This window comes from Bos taurus, chromosome 10 (genome assembly GCF_002263795.3).
Source record: "Bos taurus isolate L1 Dominette 01449 registration number 42190680 breed Hereford chromosome 10, ARS-UCD2.0, whole genome shotgun sequence".
Classification (NCBI taxonomy): domain Eukaryota; kingdom Metazoa; phylum Chordata; class Mammalia; order Artiodactyla; family Bovidae; genus Bos; species Bos taurus.
Genome location: NC_037337.1, coordinates 10,608,960 through 10,624,645, shown reverse-complemented (window position 1 = coordinate 10,624,645; position 15,686 = coordinate 10,608,960). Strand labels below are relative to the sequence as shown.

Below are 15,686 nucleotides of genomic sequence, written 5' to 3'. Positions count from 1 at the left end.
AATGTAAGCCAAAATCACAATGAGATTCCATTTCATACCCATTACAATGGTTATAATCAAGAAGACAAATATTAAGTTTTGCCAAGGATGAAGAGAAACTGGATCACTCACACACTGCTGGTAGAAATGTAAAATGATGCAGCCACTTTAGAAAACACTTTGGCAAGTCCTCAAAAAGTTATACATAGCGCTACCACATAACTCAGCAATTTCACCTGAGTATAGACCCAAGAGAAATGAAAACATCATGTACAAAAACTTATACACAGATACTTGCAGCAGCAATATTCTGAAATACCTCCGAAACCCATCAACTGAGGAATGCATAAATAAAATATGGTATATCTATACAATGGAATAGTATTCCCCTATGGTGGTGGTTTAGTCACTAAGTTGTGTTCGACTCTTGTGACCCCATGGGCTGTGTAGTCCACTAGGCTCCTCTGTCCACAGGATTTTCCAGACAAGAATACTGGAGTGGGTTGCCAATTTCTTCTCCAGGGGATCTTCTGTTCCCAGGGATCAAACCCAGGTCTCCTGCACTGCAGGCAGATTCGTCATCAACTGAGCTACCAGGTAAGTGTCCTCTTATTCAGCTATAAGGAGGAATAAAGAACTGAGAATTGCTATGACAAGGATGAGTCGTGAAAACATGCTAACTGAAAGAAGCAACACCACGTACTGTATGATTCCATTTATATGAAATGTTCAAAATAAGCAAATCCATAGAGATAAAAAATCAGTACTGGTTGCCAGAGGCTGGGGGAGACAGGCAGAGATAAGAAAGCGATTGCTGCTGGGTACAAAGTGTCTTCTATAGGTGATGAAAATGTACTGGAATTAGAAATTGGTAATGGCTGCACTGCCTTCTGAATATAATAAAAACCACTGAATTATACACTTTGATGGAGTGAATTTTATGATAAAATTGCATCTCAATTAAAGAAAAAAAGAATGATAGCAGAATAAAAAGTGGCACAAGCAAGGAATGAAGAGAGTATTCCCTTTTTGACCCAACATTTTCTGAACATTTACTATGTTTCAGACCTATGCTGCTTGCTAGGAATGGAAAGATGAGTAAAACAAAATCACTACACTCTCCAGGCCCATTCTCCTTAGTCTACAAATGTGGTATTTCTCAAAGGTAAAGCAGCTTTGAAAATGCAAAAACAACAAATATAAGCTGCAGACAATTCAAAAGAATGCAGATTTTTACATTATAAACTCCTCTAAATTAGCCAGAATGCTTTTTTAAGAGTTTCACTAAATATGGGGGGGGCAGAAGAGACATGCTTCTAATATTGGTATTAACTCATTATTCCCCAATGCTGATGTCATTTTCCAAGAAGTATTACTGAAATAGCTTCATTTATTTTAAATTGTTTTCCAAATAATGTTTTTGATAAATCTTCCTTGATCATATCACATATCATATCAGTAATATAAGAAAGTATTATTTTCTCACTGACTCCTGGGTTCTCTATTCTTGACATTAAAAACCTCATGATAAAAACAAATATACCAAAAAAAAAATATATATATACCAAGGAAAAACATGCTTTTTAATACTTTACTACAGTATCCATATGAAAGCTTATTTTACTATAAGAGAATAGGTAACAAGAGAATTCTCTAAACTAAGAAATCAACTCTTTTAGGCTCTTATCCCAGATTTTTATGAATCAGAGAAAATCTGACATCCTGATATGAAAGCTTCATTTCCAAAGAACAGCTCACAAAAATCAAAGAATCAAATTTAGATAGGAAACTATGTTGAATAGTCTTTTAAATAGTACAGAAAACGGGCATGTTCTACCTAATCCAAGACATTAGATATTTCTGACACTTTTAATATACTATTTATATTAACTTCTCAAAAGATAAAACTAAAGTCTATATTAAAATTACCTTATCTTTGGCCTCAGGCAGTGTGATTTCTCTAGGTTCTAAAATTGATATTTCTCGAAAAGGTGGAACACATCTGACTATATCTGGTACATAGTGTGTATGAAACAATGGTGACATTGAGTATCTTCTTTCATCTGATAAAGGCACTATGTGGTTAACTATAGTTGGCTCTTGGTGGGGTGAATGAAAACGCTGCCGTTTACCATCAAGAGGAAGATTCTTTTCATCGCTTAATCTCCTGAAAACAAGCAACATACCTTAGTGATTAAAGATATAACTTTCTCATAACAAATAGAAAAAAATTTAAAATATATAAATAATAGATGAAAATACTGACTTTTTCAGCAAGGCCATGTTATTAGCTCTAAATGAACCATAAAATATTGTCAGTATAAAGAGACACCTTTATTTATTTATTTATTTATTTATTTTTTGCCTCTCCCTCCCCCGCCCTCCTTTTTTTTTTTTTAAAAGAGACACCTTTAGAAAAAATGTATAATAATGCATATTTTTAAAAAAACAAACCAATATATATATCAAGATTAGTCTCTTGCATTTGAACTACCACAATATTTCATATCAGCAACAAAAACTTGGTAGGAAAATCTCTATTTATAGAATCACTAACAATAAAAGATCCAAACTCTAACATAAGGAGGATAAGATTAAGTGAACTGAGTGCTGTACATAAAAAAAGGATCTTGGGAGTCCACCTATGTTCTGGTTTATCAGCAGGAAAGACCAAATTAAGAGAGCTGGTTTTTTGTTTTTTTGTTTTTTTTAACTATAAAAACACTAGATAACTAAACTAGTCTGAAAACGAACTCTACTTATATAGTTCAATATAACAGTATTATATACAATATAACAGTCTTGTATTCATGTTAAATTCTTGGTCATGACTGATATATTTTTAGTTATACAAGAGAATGTCCTTGTCCTTAGGAGAAATGCACTGATGTGCTTTGGGATAAAGTGAAACAATGTCACCAACTTTCTTTCACATGGTTCAGAAAAAAGTGGTGGGGTAGGGAAGCAAACAGGAAGAATAAAACAAAATTTAGCAAAACTGATGAATCTAGGAAAACCACATACAGGTGCTCGCTGTACTATTTTTCAAAATTTTCTGGAAGCTTAAAAATATTCAAAATAAAAAAGAGAAAACAACTTAAAAGTAATTATTTGTTGGGAAAAATAGTATTTACTTAAATGAATATTACTAAGTTGTTTAAACCACAAGAAATTATCCTTTTGTTTAACTCTAAAATTTTATGGGTCATAGCCACCTGAAGGTTTTTAATATTCTTTTGGGATTACGTCAATTACTCTCTCTCTGACAGACCCACAAAATAACTAGAATTCCTACTTACAATAAAGGTATACAAGTGCTAAAAACATAAGTACACATTTAATATTTTTAAACATAAAATTCAGAGCTTTACATAATGAATATTTCTATTGAGAATGTCAATGTTAAGTTTAAATATATATATAATTATGAACTAATGGAATTTATTTTCACTCATGATTCACAAATGGGGCTATCAAGACAATTTCTAGAACACAAAAATTTAAATGAAGTCAGTATGTTAAGCATCATGATACAGTTTTCCACCCAATTCATTACCTCTGTGTGCTTCAACTTTCTCAACAGAAGAGGGGTAACAGTACTTACCTCACAAATTGTTGTAAAACTTTGTCAAACCATTATTTGCAAAGTCCTTAGAACAATGCCTACTCTACACAGTGAAGGATTGATGGTGAAGCTGAAACTCCAATACTTTGGCCACCTGATGCAAAGAATCGACTCACTGGAAAAGACCCTGATGCTGGGAAAGACTGAAGGCGGGAGGAGAAGGGGACGACAGAGGCTGAGATGGTTGGATGGCATCACCAACGCGATGGACATGAGTTTGAGTAGGCTCCGGGAGTTGGCGATGGACAGGGAAGCCTGGCATGCTATAGTCCATAGGGGTCGCAAAGAGTTGGGCACAAAGGAGAGACTGAACTGAACACAGTGAAAGTGTTAGTTGCTCAGTTGTGTTGCTCCAGGAGTTAGTTGCTCCAGGCTCCTCTGTCCATGGAATTCTCCAGGCAAGAATACTAGAGTGGGTTGCCATTCCCTTCTCCAGGGGATCTTCCCGATCCAGAGATCGAACCCAAGTCTCCTGCATTGCAGGTAGCCTCTTTACCAACTGAGCCACCAAGGAAGCTGCAAACTGAAAGTCGCTCAGTTGTGTCTGACTCTTTGCGACTGTATAGTCCATGGAATCCTCTAGGCCAGAATTTTGGAGTGTGAAGCATTTCCCTTCTCTAGTGGATCTTCCCAACTCAGGGATAGAACCCAGGTCTCACACTGCAGGCAGATTCTTTACCAACTTAGCTATCAGGGTAAAGAATAAAATAGATAACCAGTGGGAATTTGCTCTGTGATGTAGGGAGCTCACTCATACGTATGCCGACGGCCGATTCACGTTGATGTATGGCAGAAACTAACACAATAGCAAAGTGAAAGTTGCTCAGTCACGTCCGACCTTTTGTGATGCCATGGACTGTACAGTCCATGGACTTCTCCAGGCCAGAATACTGGAGTGGGTAGCCTTTTTCCTTCTCCAGGGGATCTTCCCAACCCAGGGATCAAACCCAGGCTTCCCGCATTGCAAGCGGATTCTTTACCAGCTGAATCACAAGGGAAGCCCAAGAATACTGGAGTGGGTAGGTTATCCCTTCTCCAGCAGATCTTCCCAACCCAGGAATGGAACTGGGGTCTCCTGCATTGCAGGTGGATTCTTGACCAACTGAGGTATGAGGGAAGGCCATAGTGGGTGAACAGTAATTCTTATCTAGTGTTATTTCTAATTGTACATAAAAGTTATGGAATGTTTATACAGGCTTTAAAAAGCAGTATCTTGCTAATATTGCCAAGGCTTATTTTAATACTCACCCCTAAAGTTCTATCAAAATTACCCTGTGATACATCAATTTCTTTTAATCAAATTGGTTCAAGTGAATTGAGTCCTGACTTCTCTAAAGAAAGCTTTATGTCATATAGAAACTTTCACTATAATAATATTTATTGTGGAACCTGTGTAAGATAAATTAAACAGTAAACTTTAATAGAGTTATAAGCTGAATTACGTCCTCTCAAATTCACATTTAAGTCTTAACCCCTAGTACTTCAAAATCTATTTGGACACAGGGCCTTTAAAGAAGTAATTAAATTAAACTGGGGTTATTAATCCAACATAACTAGTATCCTCCGAAGAATAATTAGGACACAGAAAACAGAGAAGGATGACAGTATTAGGAAAGAAGGCAGCCATCTATAAGCCAAAGAGGGAGGCCTCAGAGGAAATCAAACCTGCTAACACCCTGGTCTCAGACTTCTAGCCCCCAGAATTTTAAGAAAATTAATCTGTTATTTTAGTCACCCAATCTGTTGTACTGTTATGGCAGCCCTAGCAAATATACAGAAACCCATCTACTTTAGTTAAAAACACAATTAAAAGTAGTTATTTGAAGATAGTTACCCCTAAAATTTTTTAAATACTTAGAAGTTTGAAAATGCTGTTACATGACTGACTGCACAGACCCCAGGAAACAAAATGTAGGTTAGTGTCCATTTAACTTAATACAAGATACAGTGTTAAACAGTTCCCAAAACTGCACATTTTTCTTTTCAAATAAGTAAGAAATACTTACTTCCTTCCTCGAAATAATGGGGAAGTTGAGGTCTGTATTGGACTGACATTTCCATACGTCAACTGTTGTAATGACACAGCTCTAGACAAGCTACCAAAAACAAAGAAAGAACATGATAACATTTCCTCTAACTCCAAATGTTTCATATAAAAAGGATCTGTGTCAAGCACAAACTGAAACTTACAAATACCATGGGCCAAAACAGCAGTGCACTTACTCTGCATTGTGAAAGCTGAACTGTGCATCTATAAGCTGCTGGTGTGAGTAAAGACTTGGTGACAGGGCAAAGAAGTTATTATGTTGTTGATGGTTTGGAGTGAAAGGCGGGCGACCCAAAATTGAGTTTGGGAACATGCTCTTGTTCACTAAAAGACAACATGTATTCTTCTACCTAGAATAGTTTTAAAGACAAATTATTATAGATTAAAGACACTGAACTTTTTGATAACCAGTATCTACTATTTAATAAAGTTACCAAGTTACAAATTTCATTTATAAATTTATTTTCTCAAATAGATCTCTTAAGTCACAAAATACATAACAAAATAATAATGATGAATTTTAAATCTAGATTAACTCTATTATTCAAATGACACTAAAATCTATGCAAATTTCTAACTTCATGATAAATTACTGTCATAAACTTATCAACAACTCTCTTATAAATCAAGTTAACACCATTATACTTTGATAATAAAAAGAAACCACCCAAGAGATGTATTTAATGAAATCTACAATTTCTTACATTTATCCCCATTTTAATTTATTCAAAAGCATAAGCCTTCTTCATATGACAACCCAAGTCCCAGGATTTAGAGCTTACAGATCTGATCAAACAAGGGATGGAATTTTATTACCTAATAACTATTTATAAAACTCTGAGATTCCCCTCAAATTCTAAACAACTTATAAAAACAACAGCCAATAAGAGAGTTTGTTCTGCAGGAACCGAGAAAACCTATGTAAAACGCAATCAGAATCGTTCACTGCCCCTGCCAAGAGACTAGATATGTATTCTTTGCAATGACTGACCCCAAAAGGCTGTAAATTCACAGAGTGGGATAAAAAAACAAACTGAAAACAAATATTAAAGTCTACAAAGTAAAAATAGCATTCCCAGCTTATATTCCCAATACAAGCAATTAAAAAATTCATCTATGAAATAATGGAAAGAGAAATCATATAATATGGTAACAAAGAAATCTGTAACATAGAAGCAGTCGTTCACCAAGAAAATGTTAAGCTTGCTAGAAACCTACAATGAAGTCTACTACGGAACTGCCTACCTAGGCACACAGAAGCTTCCAATTTAGATTTCTAGAAAAACAACAGTCATGGATCATCAGAAGTTAAAAATTTTAAAAAGGCCTAGTAATAAATAGAAACACTTGGAACAAACGAAAGATGAGAGGAAAAAAAAACTCATTAATTTCATAATTAATGAAAAAAATACTGTATATGTAAAACAAGAATGTGTTGTTTAAAAAGCAAGAAAGGCTCTTGGAAATTACAAAATTAAAAGCAGAAATATCCAGCAGAAAGCTAAAAGAACACTGAGGAATGAACAAGAAAGAAAAGCTGGTGAGGGCAGACAGGAGGCAAAACAGTAAGAGAAAAATATAAGCAACCAGGTGGTCCAACATCCAACACAACTTAAGTTCCAGAAAGAACAGAAAAGGAATTACCAAGAAAATAAAACAAGAACATGGTCAGAACTGAAGAACACCAAGCCTTAGACTGAAAGGATCCAATGAGTAAAGAGCACAAGATACACACGCACACGTCTATATACACATATATATATAAGCGCATATTACAGTGAAATTTCAGAATACCAGGTAAAAGAAGCTTATAAATATTACAGAGAAAGAAAATGTTATAAACAAAGGGATGGGGTGAATAGGTAACAAGGTCCTACTGTAAAGCACAGGGAACTATATTCAACATTCTGAGATAAACCATAATGTAGAAGAATGTAAAAAAAAAGAATGTATATACATATGTATAACTGAATCGCTTTGCTGTATAGCAGAAATTAACACAACAGTGTAAGTCAACTGTACAATTAAAAAAAAAGAAACACACAAAGGGATGGTAATCAAAATGGCTTTGGACCACTCAATAGCAACAGTGGAAACAAGACAAAGAAGTGAATGCCTTCAAGGCTTCTGTAGGAAATGCTTTCAAGCTATAATTCTATACCCAATTATAGTATCAGTGCAAAAGGAGAATAAAAACCCTTTCAAGACATGTAAGGTATTGAAAAAAGTAAAAGAAAATCCCAGATCTAGGAAAAGGGAGTTCTCACACAGGTCAGAGACAGTAAATTCCCCAGGATGGTGGTGAAGGGAAGCTCAACAGCTTAAAATAGAACACATAAACAGAGGGCTACAAGAAGACACCCAAGGTGGAAAAAAAATGAACTGATAGTTTACCTTATATATTTGACCAGAGAAGAGTTTGGCCAACAGAGCAGAAAAAATTAATTATAGGAACAGAAATGTAGCAAGTGGGGGCTTCCTGGTGGCCCAGTGGTTGAGAATCAACTTTACAATCAATGCAAGGGATGTCAGTTCAATCCCTGGTCCTGGAAGATCCCACATGTCTTGGAGCAACTAAGCCCATGCGCCACAATTACTGAGCCCACCCACTGCAACTTCTGAAGCTGGTGCATTTAGAGCCTGTGCTCTGCAACAAGAGAAGCCACTGCAATGAGAAGCCCGCATACAACAATAAAGAGTAGCTCCCACTCTGAGCAACTAGAAAAAGCCTGTGTGCAGCACTGAAGACCCACCAGTCAATAAAGAAATAAAGTCTTAGAAAGAAATGCAATAAGTTAAAAATAAATTACTGAAACTACAGACAAAACACACTCAAAAGGTCATATAAAAAAGAAAATATAGTCAGTTACCTACTTAGTTCTTAAAATAACATGAATATTTAACATATTGATTTAAACAGAAATTATAACATGTATACAGGTGAAGTTGCTTCAGTCATGTCCAACTCTTTGAGACCCTACAGACTACAGCCCACCAGGCTCCTCTGTCCAGGCGATTCTCCAGGCAAGAATACTGGAGTGGGTTGCCATGTCCTCCTCCAGGGGATCTTCCAAACCCAGGGATCAAACCCACATCTCTTATGTCTCCTACACTGGCAGGCAGGTTCTTTACCACTAGCACCACCTGGGAAGCCCAAAATTATAATATATTTATATATTACTTACTACATTGTATTTATTTATAATTACATGTTATTATATTATATTTTACATATTATTTACATGTTTATATACATCATAATTTATGATGAGAGAGGCTACATAAAAGTGCTAAATCCTCATTTTCAATAGATGTCAATCTAAAAAACAAGTTATAAAAGTTGTGTTTTCTTTTTTTTTAGAACAACAGAGGAAAACAATATATATACTACTAAAAGAAATAATAATTGCCTCTGGAGATTGGGACCAGATGGCTTGAAAAACTAGAACAGGAGACAACAGGAGAGGGAAAAAAAGAAAGCTCTGGGAAGAAACAAATAAACCACTCACAGAAACTTTATTCCTTTTCAATTCTGAAAGATTAAAATTTCCTAGGCTAGCCATACATAGTGAGACTCACCAGTTTAAAGTTCATAAGAGATTGTGCAGAAAAGCCACCATCAGATCCCAACCCAGGTGCCAGAGACAAGGTGCTACCTCCAGAAAACGAGAGTTTGTCAGCTTTCTTCAGAATGCCTTTCTCCAGCTATAGGAGACTGATTTTTTTTTTAATTCCTATAATGTTTGCCAAACTATACTCTCTGATGTTTGCTGCTGCTGCTGCTAAGTCACTTCAGTCATGTCTGACTCTGTGCGACCCCATAGACAGCAGCCCACCAGGCTCCTCCGTCCCTGGATTCTCCAGGCAAACACTGGAGTGGGTTGCCATTTCCTTCTCCAGCCTGTTGTTTGCTGCTTAGAGACAATATCTTGAACCAAGCAGGATTGCACAGCATTCTTTATTAAAAGTACTCTCAATAACAGTAGAATGCCAGATCTAAGGCTGTCACTAATGCCACCTTCTCCCTTTACTTGGGTTCATACTCTTTCTTGGCCTCCCTGACTCTGCTTCTCTGATCCAACTTCCCAAAAAACAATTACTATGTCATAGGATTCATGAGAAAATGACATTAAATACAATTCATTATAAAGAACTGTGCTTGATATTTAATTTTACTGTAATACAGACAATACAATATGGATCTGATCAAATAAGAGAAGGAATTTGTATTCAGAAAAACTAGAATTAAAATACTCTATATTCAGATTTATTTAAACCAGTCCATAGGTAAAACTCCAGATATTTTGTTTATGTGTATAAATATGTTTGTATTTTCTTCATGCTTGAGACCCAAAATGACATAATAGCCCAGATTATGGGCTTACTTCTATCCTATTATAAGGTCAGAATAAGGACAGAATAAGTCAAAAGATGTCTTGTGGCCCAGAAGTACTCTTCAAAGCTAAAGAAGTACTCTTAAAAGCTAAGAATGATTGCATACTTAGTTACTTTAGAGCAGTTACCTAAATCAGTGTATCCCAAATTCCAGATAAGCATCAAAGGTTTTGGAGCACCACCAAAGCAAAGAATCTGTCAGTTCTCCTCAGATGAATTTTGGCCTTCAAGTCCAGCTTATTTAGGCCCACCTTGGAAGTGGGGAGAATCATTCCTAGGGAATTTAACCAATGACATTCAATGCTTTCCAATAGGTATCCTGCATAATCATCTAGAGATAAGGAAGTAAACCAAAAGCCCATGGATTTCTATTCCTTTCTAATATTTCTCTTAATATTAACAGACACGCAAAGATAGTAATATTAAGGTACACACACAGAGTCGTCCCTGACTCTTTGCAACCCACCCCAAGGACTGTAGTCCACCAGGCTCCTCTGTCTGTGGGATTCTCCAGGCAAGAGTACTGGAGTGGATTGCCATTCCCTTCTCTAGGGGATCTTCCCAATCCAGGGATCGAACCTGGGTCTCCTGCATTTCAGGGAGATTCTTTCCCACCCGCGCCACAAGGAAATCTACTCCCTTAATACATTCCAACACTAATTCTGATGAAGATAAAAATGACACCAAAATAATAACCTATTATAAACAATATCGGGCTTCCCTGGTGGCTTAGATGGTAAAGCATCCACTGGATCGCAAAGAGTCAAACACTACCAAGCAACTTCACAAAAAAAAACACAAACAATAGACAATATAAGGGATCATTTTTTAAACAAAACAAAGTTTCTGAGAATAAAATCCAGCAAAACTACTATCACACCGGATTTAAGGGGACTTCCACAAAATTTTAAATTTTTTTCTTATATTCTGAATAAAAGGCTTTTTCAGCAAGTAGAGAAAAAGAAGATTACTCCACATTATCCACAGTACCAGGTATAAGAAATTTTATGATAAAGAAAATGCAGATGTTAGTGGTATCCTATTTTTCTTAGTTTGAAAGTTATCAACTTCTCAATCTGTCTTGACTACACAATGGAATAAATTTTGAACTGCTTTAAAACTGTTGCATTGGTTCCTGCCTTAAGGAGAGATTAAAGAGACACTTTTAAGGATTACTTCTTGACTAAGCAAGCCTACTGGGAAATTATACAGGTCTATCTGTAAATAATCATACATGAAACAAGGCTGTAATGGAGTAGTTTTCAAAGTAATTCCTAGTGACATAACCTTTGGTCCTGTAACTTAAAAATCGGAATTTCTATCCTAAACTTGACCTCCTCCAAAGAATTACAGAACACTCAAGATTACATAAACTCCTTCATCAAGATTTCCTAGGAAGTGGAATCTGCAGTTATCTGTCCACTTTGTCCAAATGCCTCTGATCCCCTAAACTTACTACTCTTCCTCACAATACAAAAAGTCTAACTCCTAAATCCTGCTCACCCTTTGTCAACCCATCCATAGGTTGTGAAAGAGACGTCCATTTGATTAAGAATTAGATCGCATCCAAGTGCTGAAAAATAATCGAGCCACATGATTCCAAAGGAACATTTCTTCAGTGCCTATTCCACACAGAGCCCGTTACGGGACATTTCCTACTGTTTAAAGTATTGTTACTGTCAGTACAAGGCTGTCGATGCCATGTTAAAAAGCCTTACGGAAATGAAACATACGAGAGTATTTACAAAAGTAGCATGTTACCTGTAATACAAACACATAGAACTTAGTATTCACTTATGATCTTTCCGTAGAAAACCACACACCACACACCTGTTAAGTTGCCAATTTAGCTTGAGTTTCAGTTTCTTTTTTGTTCCCCTCACTGGTATACCAATATAAACAAACAACTGGTATTTCAGACAAAGAGGTGAGACAGAATCAAACAAGGCAGGGAACGTGGACGATTCAAAAGTTGGGAGACACATGTACCCCTTCGCGTTCTGGCCTAGAGAGTTGAAGAGGGGGCAAAAACAGAACACAGGGGGTACACAACAATCGGACAGAGTCCTAATCTGTGCATTTTCCTGTAACTCGAAGAACTGAGGCAATTTCACAACCACTCAGTGAAAAGTCTTAAGTTTCAAAGTATTTACCTTAGCTCTTCACCACCCTTTGAAACCCCATGCAGAGTCTCGAGACGCTCTTCCTCGTTTGGTCCTAGACTTGAGGACGGGACGCGAGGAAGACAAATGAGTGAAGAATGTCACAGTTCCTAAAATGCTTCAGCAAATTCAGCAGTCCGGGGGCCGCCCAGACCTCTGGGATATTGAGGAGATACCGCCGGAACCTCCCACACAAAACACTAGTTTTCGAAAAAGTTTCCGGCGCGCCGCGGCGCCCCGCCCCGCGCCCCCCAAACGGGCCTACAGGGAGGCTTCCCTCTCTTAAACCCGCTAACTCACAAGTGTCCTCGGGAAAGGACTGCGCAGGAGGGTCGACCGGCACCCCCAGCCCAGGAGCTCCAGGAGCGACGGCCTGGCGCGCTTGGTCCTAGCTTCCTCCCGAGCCAAAGGAGGTAGTGCCCACGCGGAATGGATAGGCCTGGCTTCGGGCTGAGCGCCAAGTCTCGGCCTCGGCAGCAGGGAGGAGCGACACAAGAAAAGGCAGGGCCGGCAAGGGTGTGGGAGCTCAGGGGCGGTGGCAAGAGACGGAAGACTAAAAAGAAACCGAAAAAAAGAGGCGTAGAAAGCCCTATCGGAAATACCCGGAAGACCGACGTGACCCGGATGGAAACAGCGAACAGGCAGCGGGAGGTCATACTTCCGGCAACGGCCTCGCTCACTCCTGCGAGCTCTTGGCTCGAATGCGCAGGCGCTCGAGTGTGCAGGCGCGCGGCTGGGGGCGTCACGGTTAGGCTGGAGGAAGGTCGTAGCTGCGAGCGCGTTGAGGCTGGGACTTCCTTGAGAAAGGCAGAGGGTTTCCCTGAACCCCATCCCTAAGCTAACATTCTGATAAGCATTTTTTTTTTTTTTTTTTTTACCGGTCCTTCCTGTCTGCATGGAGTGACTCTTTCCCAGAGAAGCTTTTCTTGGCCTCCTGACCAAGTTTTTCCCTCACCCTTCTTCACCGATCAGTATTAAGCTTTATTTCTTTTTTTTCTCGTTAATGATCTGAGAGCTGCTTGGGGACCCTTATTTATCTATAAAGCCTGGACTAGTCCCTGTCCGTAGTAGCTAGCATTCACTAATTCAAAAAGTATTTAGTATTTCTTCTTGAGTGAGCTTTAATAGTTGTGAAAATATAAGCTGTCGGATTTACTCGTATAAAGCTGTTAACAGTATTTATTGTCCTTTTAAAATACACAGGACCTCACTCCCTGGTTCCTGAAATTAGTGATTTATGTCTTGTTTGTTTTTTTCTGATCGATCTGGTAAGAGGCATATTAACCTCACTGATTTCAAATCTCAAAATCAGCTTTTGGTTGCGTAGGTTTTCTCCGTTTTTCTTTTGCATTGATTTCTGCTGTTATGTTTATTTCCTTTCTTTTTTGTTGTTGTTTTTAAAATAATTTGCCAGGTTCTTGGAAACTGACGTCATTGATTTGAGATATCTCTTCCTTTGTAATACAAGAATTCAGTAGTACAGGTTTCCTTCAAAATACTGTTAGCTGCATCCCACACATTTTAATATATTGTGTTTTCATTTGACTTCATTTCAGAATACTTTTCTAATTTCCCTATGAGTTTTTTTCTTTGATCCTTTGGTTATTTGTGTGTTCTTTAGTCTCCAAGTATCAGATTTTTTTCTAGAATATCTGTTATTGATTTCTAATTTAATACCATTATCATCAAAGAATTTACTTCATATAATTTAAATCATTTTAAATTTATTGAAATTTGTCTTGTGGCCCACAGTGTGGTGGGTTTGTCTTGGTAAGTGCTCTGTGTACGTTTAAAATAAAAGTTTATTCTGTAGCTGTTGGATGAAATGTACAAACGTCAATCACACCAACTTGCCTGATACTAGGCTTCCCAGGTGGAGCTAGCTGTAAAGAAGCTACCTTCTGATGCAGGAAATGTTAAGAGATCAGGGTTTGATTCCTGGGTCAGGAAGGTACCCTGGAGGAGGGCATGGAAACCCACTACAGTACTCTTGCCTGGAGAATCCCGTGGACAGAGGAGTCTGGCGGGCTACAGTTCATAGGGTCGCACAGTCAGATACGACTGAAGCAGCTTAGTAAGTCCACATGTTTAAATCTAAATCCTGGGGTGGGGTGGGGTGGGGTGGGGTGGAGCAAGGAATTTAGAACATACTGATTTTTCTGTCTACTGATTTTATTATTTAAGAGAGGAACACTGAAATCCTTGACTGTAATTACAAATTTTTCTAGTTCTTGCTGTTCTATTAGTTTTTGCTTTATGTGTTATGAAGCTCCGCGAATAGTCGCATAAACATTTAGAATTTTTCTATTATTTAGGTGAATTTACCTTTAATGAAATTAATATGAAAATTACTTTGTCATTAAATAATTTCACTTTATAAATCACCCTTTTTTTTCTTGGTAATATTCTTTTCTCTAGTTGTACTCTGTCTGGTGGTAATATACTCACTACAGCTTTTTTATAACATTAACATTTAATTTTAAGAGTAAACATAATTCAAATTCTACAAAAGTCTTCCAGGAAACTGAAGGAGGTAAATACTTCCCAGCTTATTCTGTAAGGATAGCGTTATTCTGGTACCCAAACTCAAAGATGTTGCAAGAAAAGAAAACCACAGGCCAATAGCCTTATAAACATAGATGCAACAATTCTTAACAGAATTCTGCCTATTTTAGTTCCACAATATTTGAAAAGGATAGTACATTATGTCCAGATGAAGGCTTATCACAGGAATGCAAGACTGAATTAACATGGAAAATCAAACAATATAATACAGCATTAACTAAAACTAAGAAAGAAGAACTACATGATCATTTCAATAAATGCAATGATAGAATTGGAAAAACACAGTATCCATTCTTAGGAATACAAGAGAATACATACAACTTGATGGAAACATCTGTAAAAAGTAGTTCTTCATGGGAAAGAACTGTTTTCTTCCTAACATCAGAAAAAGGCAAGAATATCTGCACTCACCACCTCTTCAATGCCGTACTGAGGAATTTCCAGCCTGTGCAATAAGGTGAGAAGAGATAAAAAGCATCCAAATCGTAAAGGAAGGAGTAAAACTGGTTTTATATACAGTCATTATATACTGACATTATATACAGTTTTATATACTGATATTATATACAGTCAAAATTCTATAGAATCTATAAGAAGCTACTGGAACACAAATGAGATCAGCAAGATTACATTATATAAAAATCAATATACAAAAGTAAACATCTTATTATACTAGCAACAAACAAGCTGAAATTGAAATTAAAAATACCAATGCTTATGGATGAGTTTGATAAATATACATTTGTTTATACAAATTATACACTAAAAATTACAAAATACACAAATTTAAGAAGACAGATAAACAGAAAAAGACACCATGTTCATGGGTTAGAAGACAATACAGTAAAAGTGTCAATTTCTCCTCAAGTTGATCTATAGTTTCAATGCAACCCAAATCAAAATCCCCAGAGGA

At 37.0% G+C, this 15,686-nt stretch overlaps 1 protein-coding gene across 4 annotated transcripts in view; it reads right to left on the bottom strand.

The window, feature by feature from the left end:
• The window catches only part of TENT2 (terminal nucleotidyltransferase 2), a 59,603-nt gene extending 46,769 nt beyond the window's left edge, over positions 1 to 12,834 (bottom strand). Inside the window, exons 1-5 of one of the 4 annotated variants that reach the window (XM_005211344.5) lie at positions 12,509 to 12,834; positions 12,200 to 12,268; positions 5,828 to 6,001; positions 5,611 to 5,700; positions 1,909 to 2,146 (exon numbers count right to left, since the gene is read on the bottom strand). In XM_005211344.5, the coding sequence (XP_005211401.1) occupies positions 1,909 to 2,146; positions 5,611 to 5,700; positions 5,828 to 5,964 (465 nt within the window). In that variant the 5' untranslated portion in view covers positions 5,965 to 6,001; positions 12,200 to 12,268; positions 12,509 to 12,834. The remainder of the gene's footprint in view (positions 1 to 1,908; positions 2,147 to 5,610; positions 5,701 to 5,827; positions 6,002 to 12,199; positions 12,269 to 12,508) is intronic. The other 3 variants (XM_005211341.5, NM_001046361.1, XM_024997656.2) reach the window with 3 other exon arrangements.
• Positions 12,835 to 15,686: the final 2,852 nt, after the last annotated feature.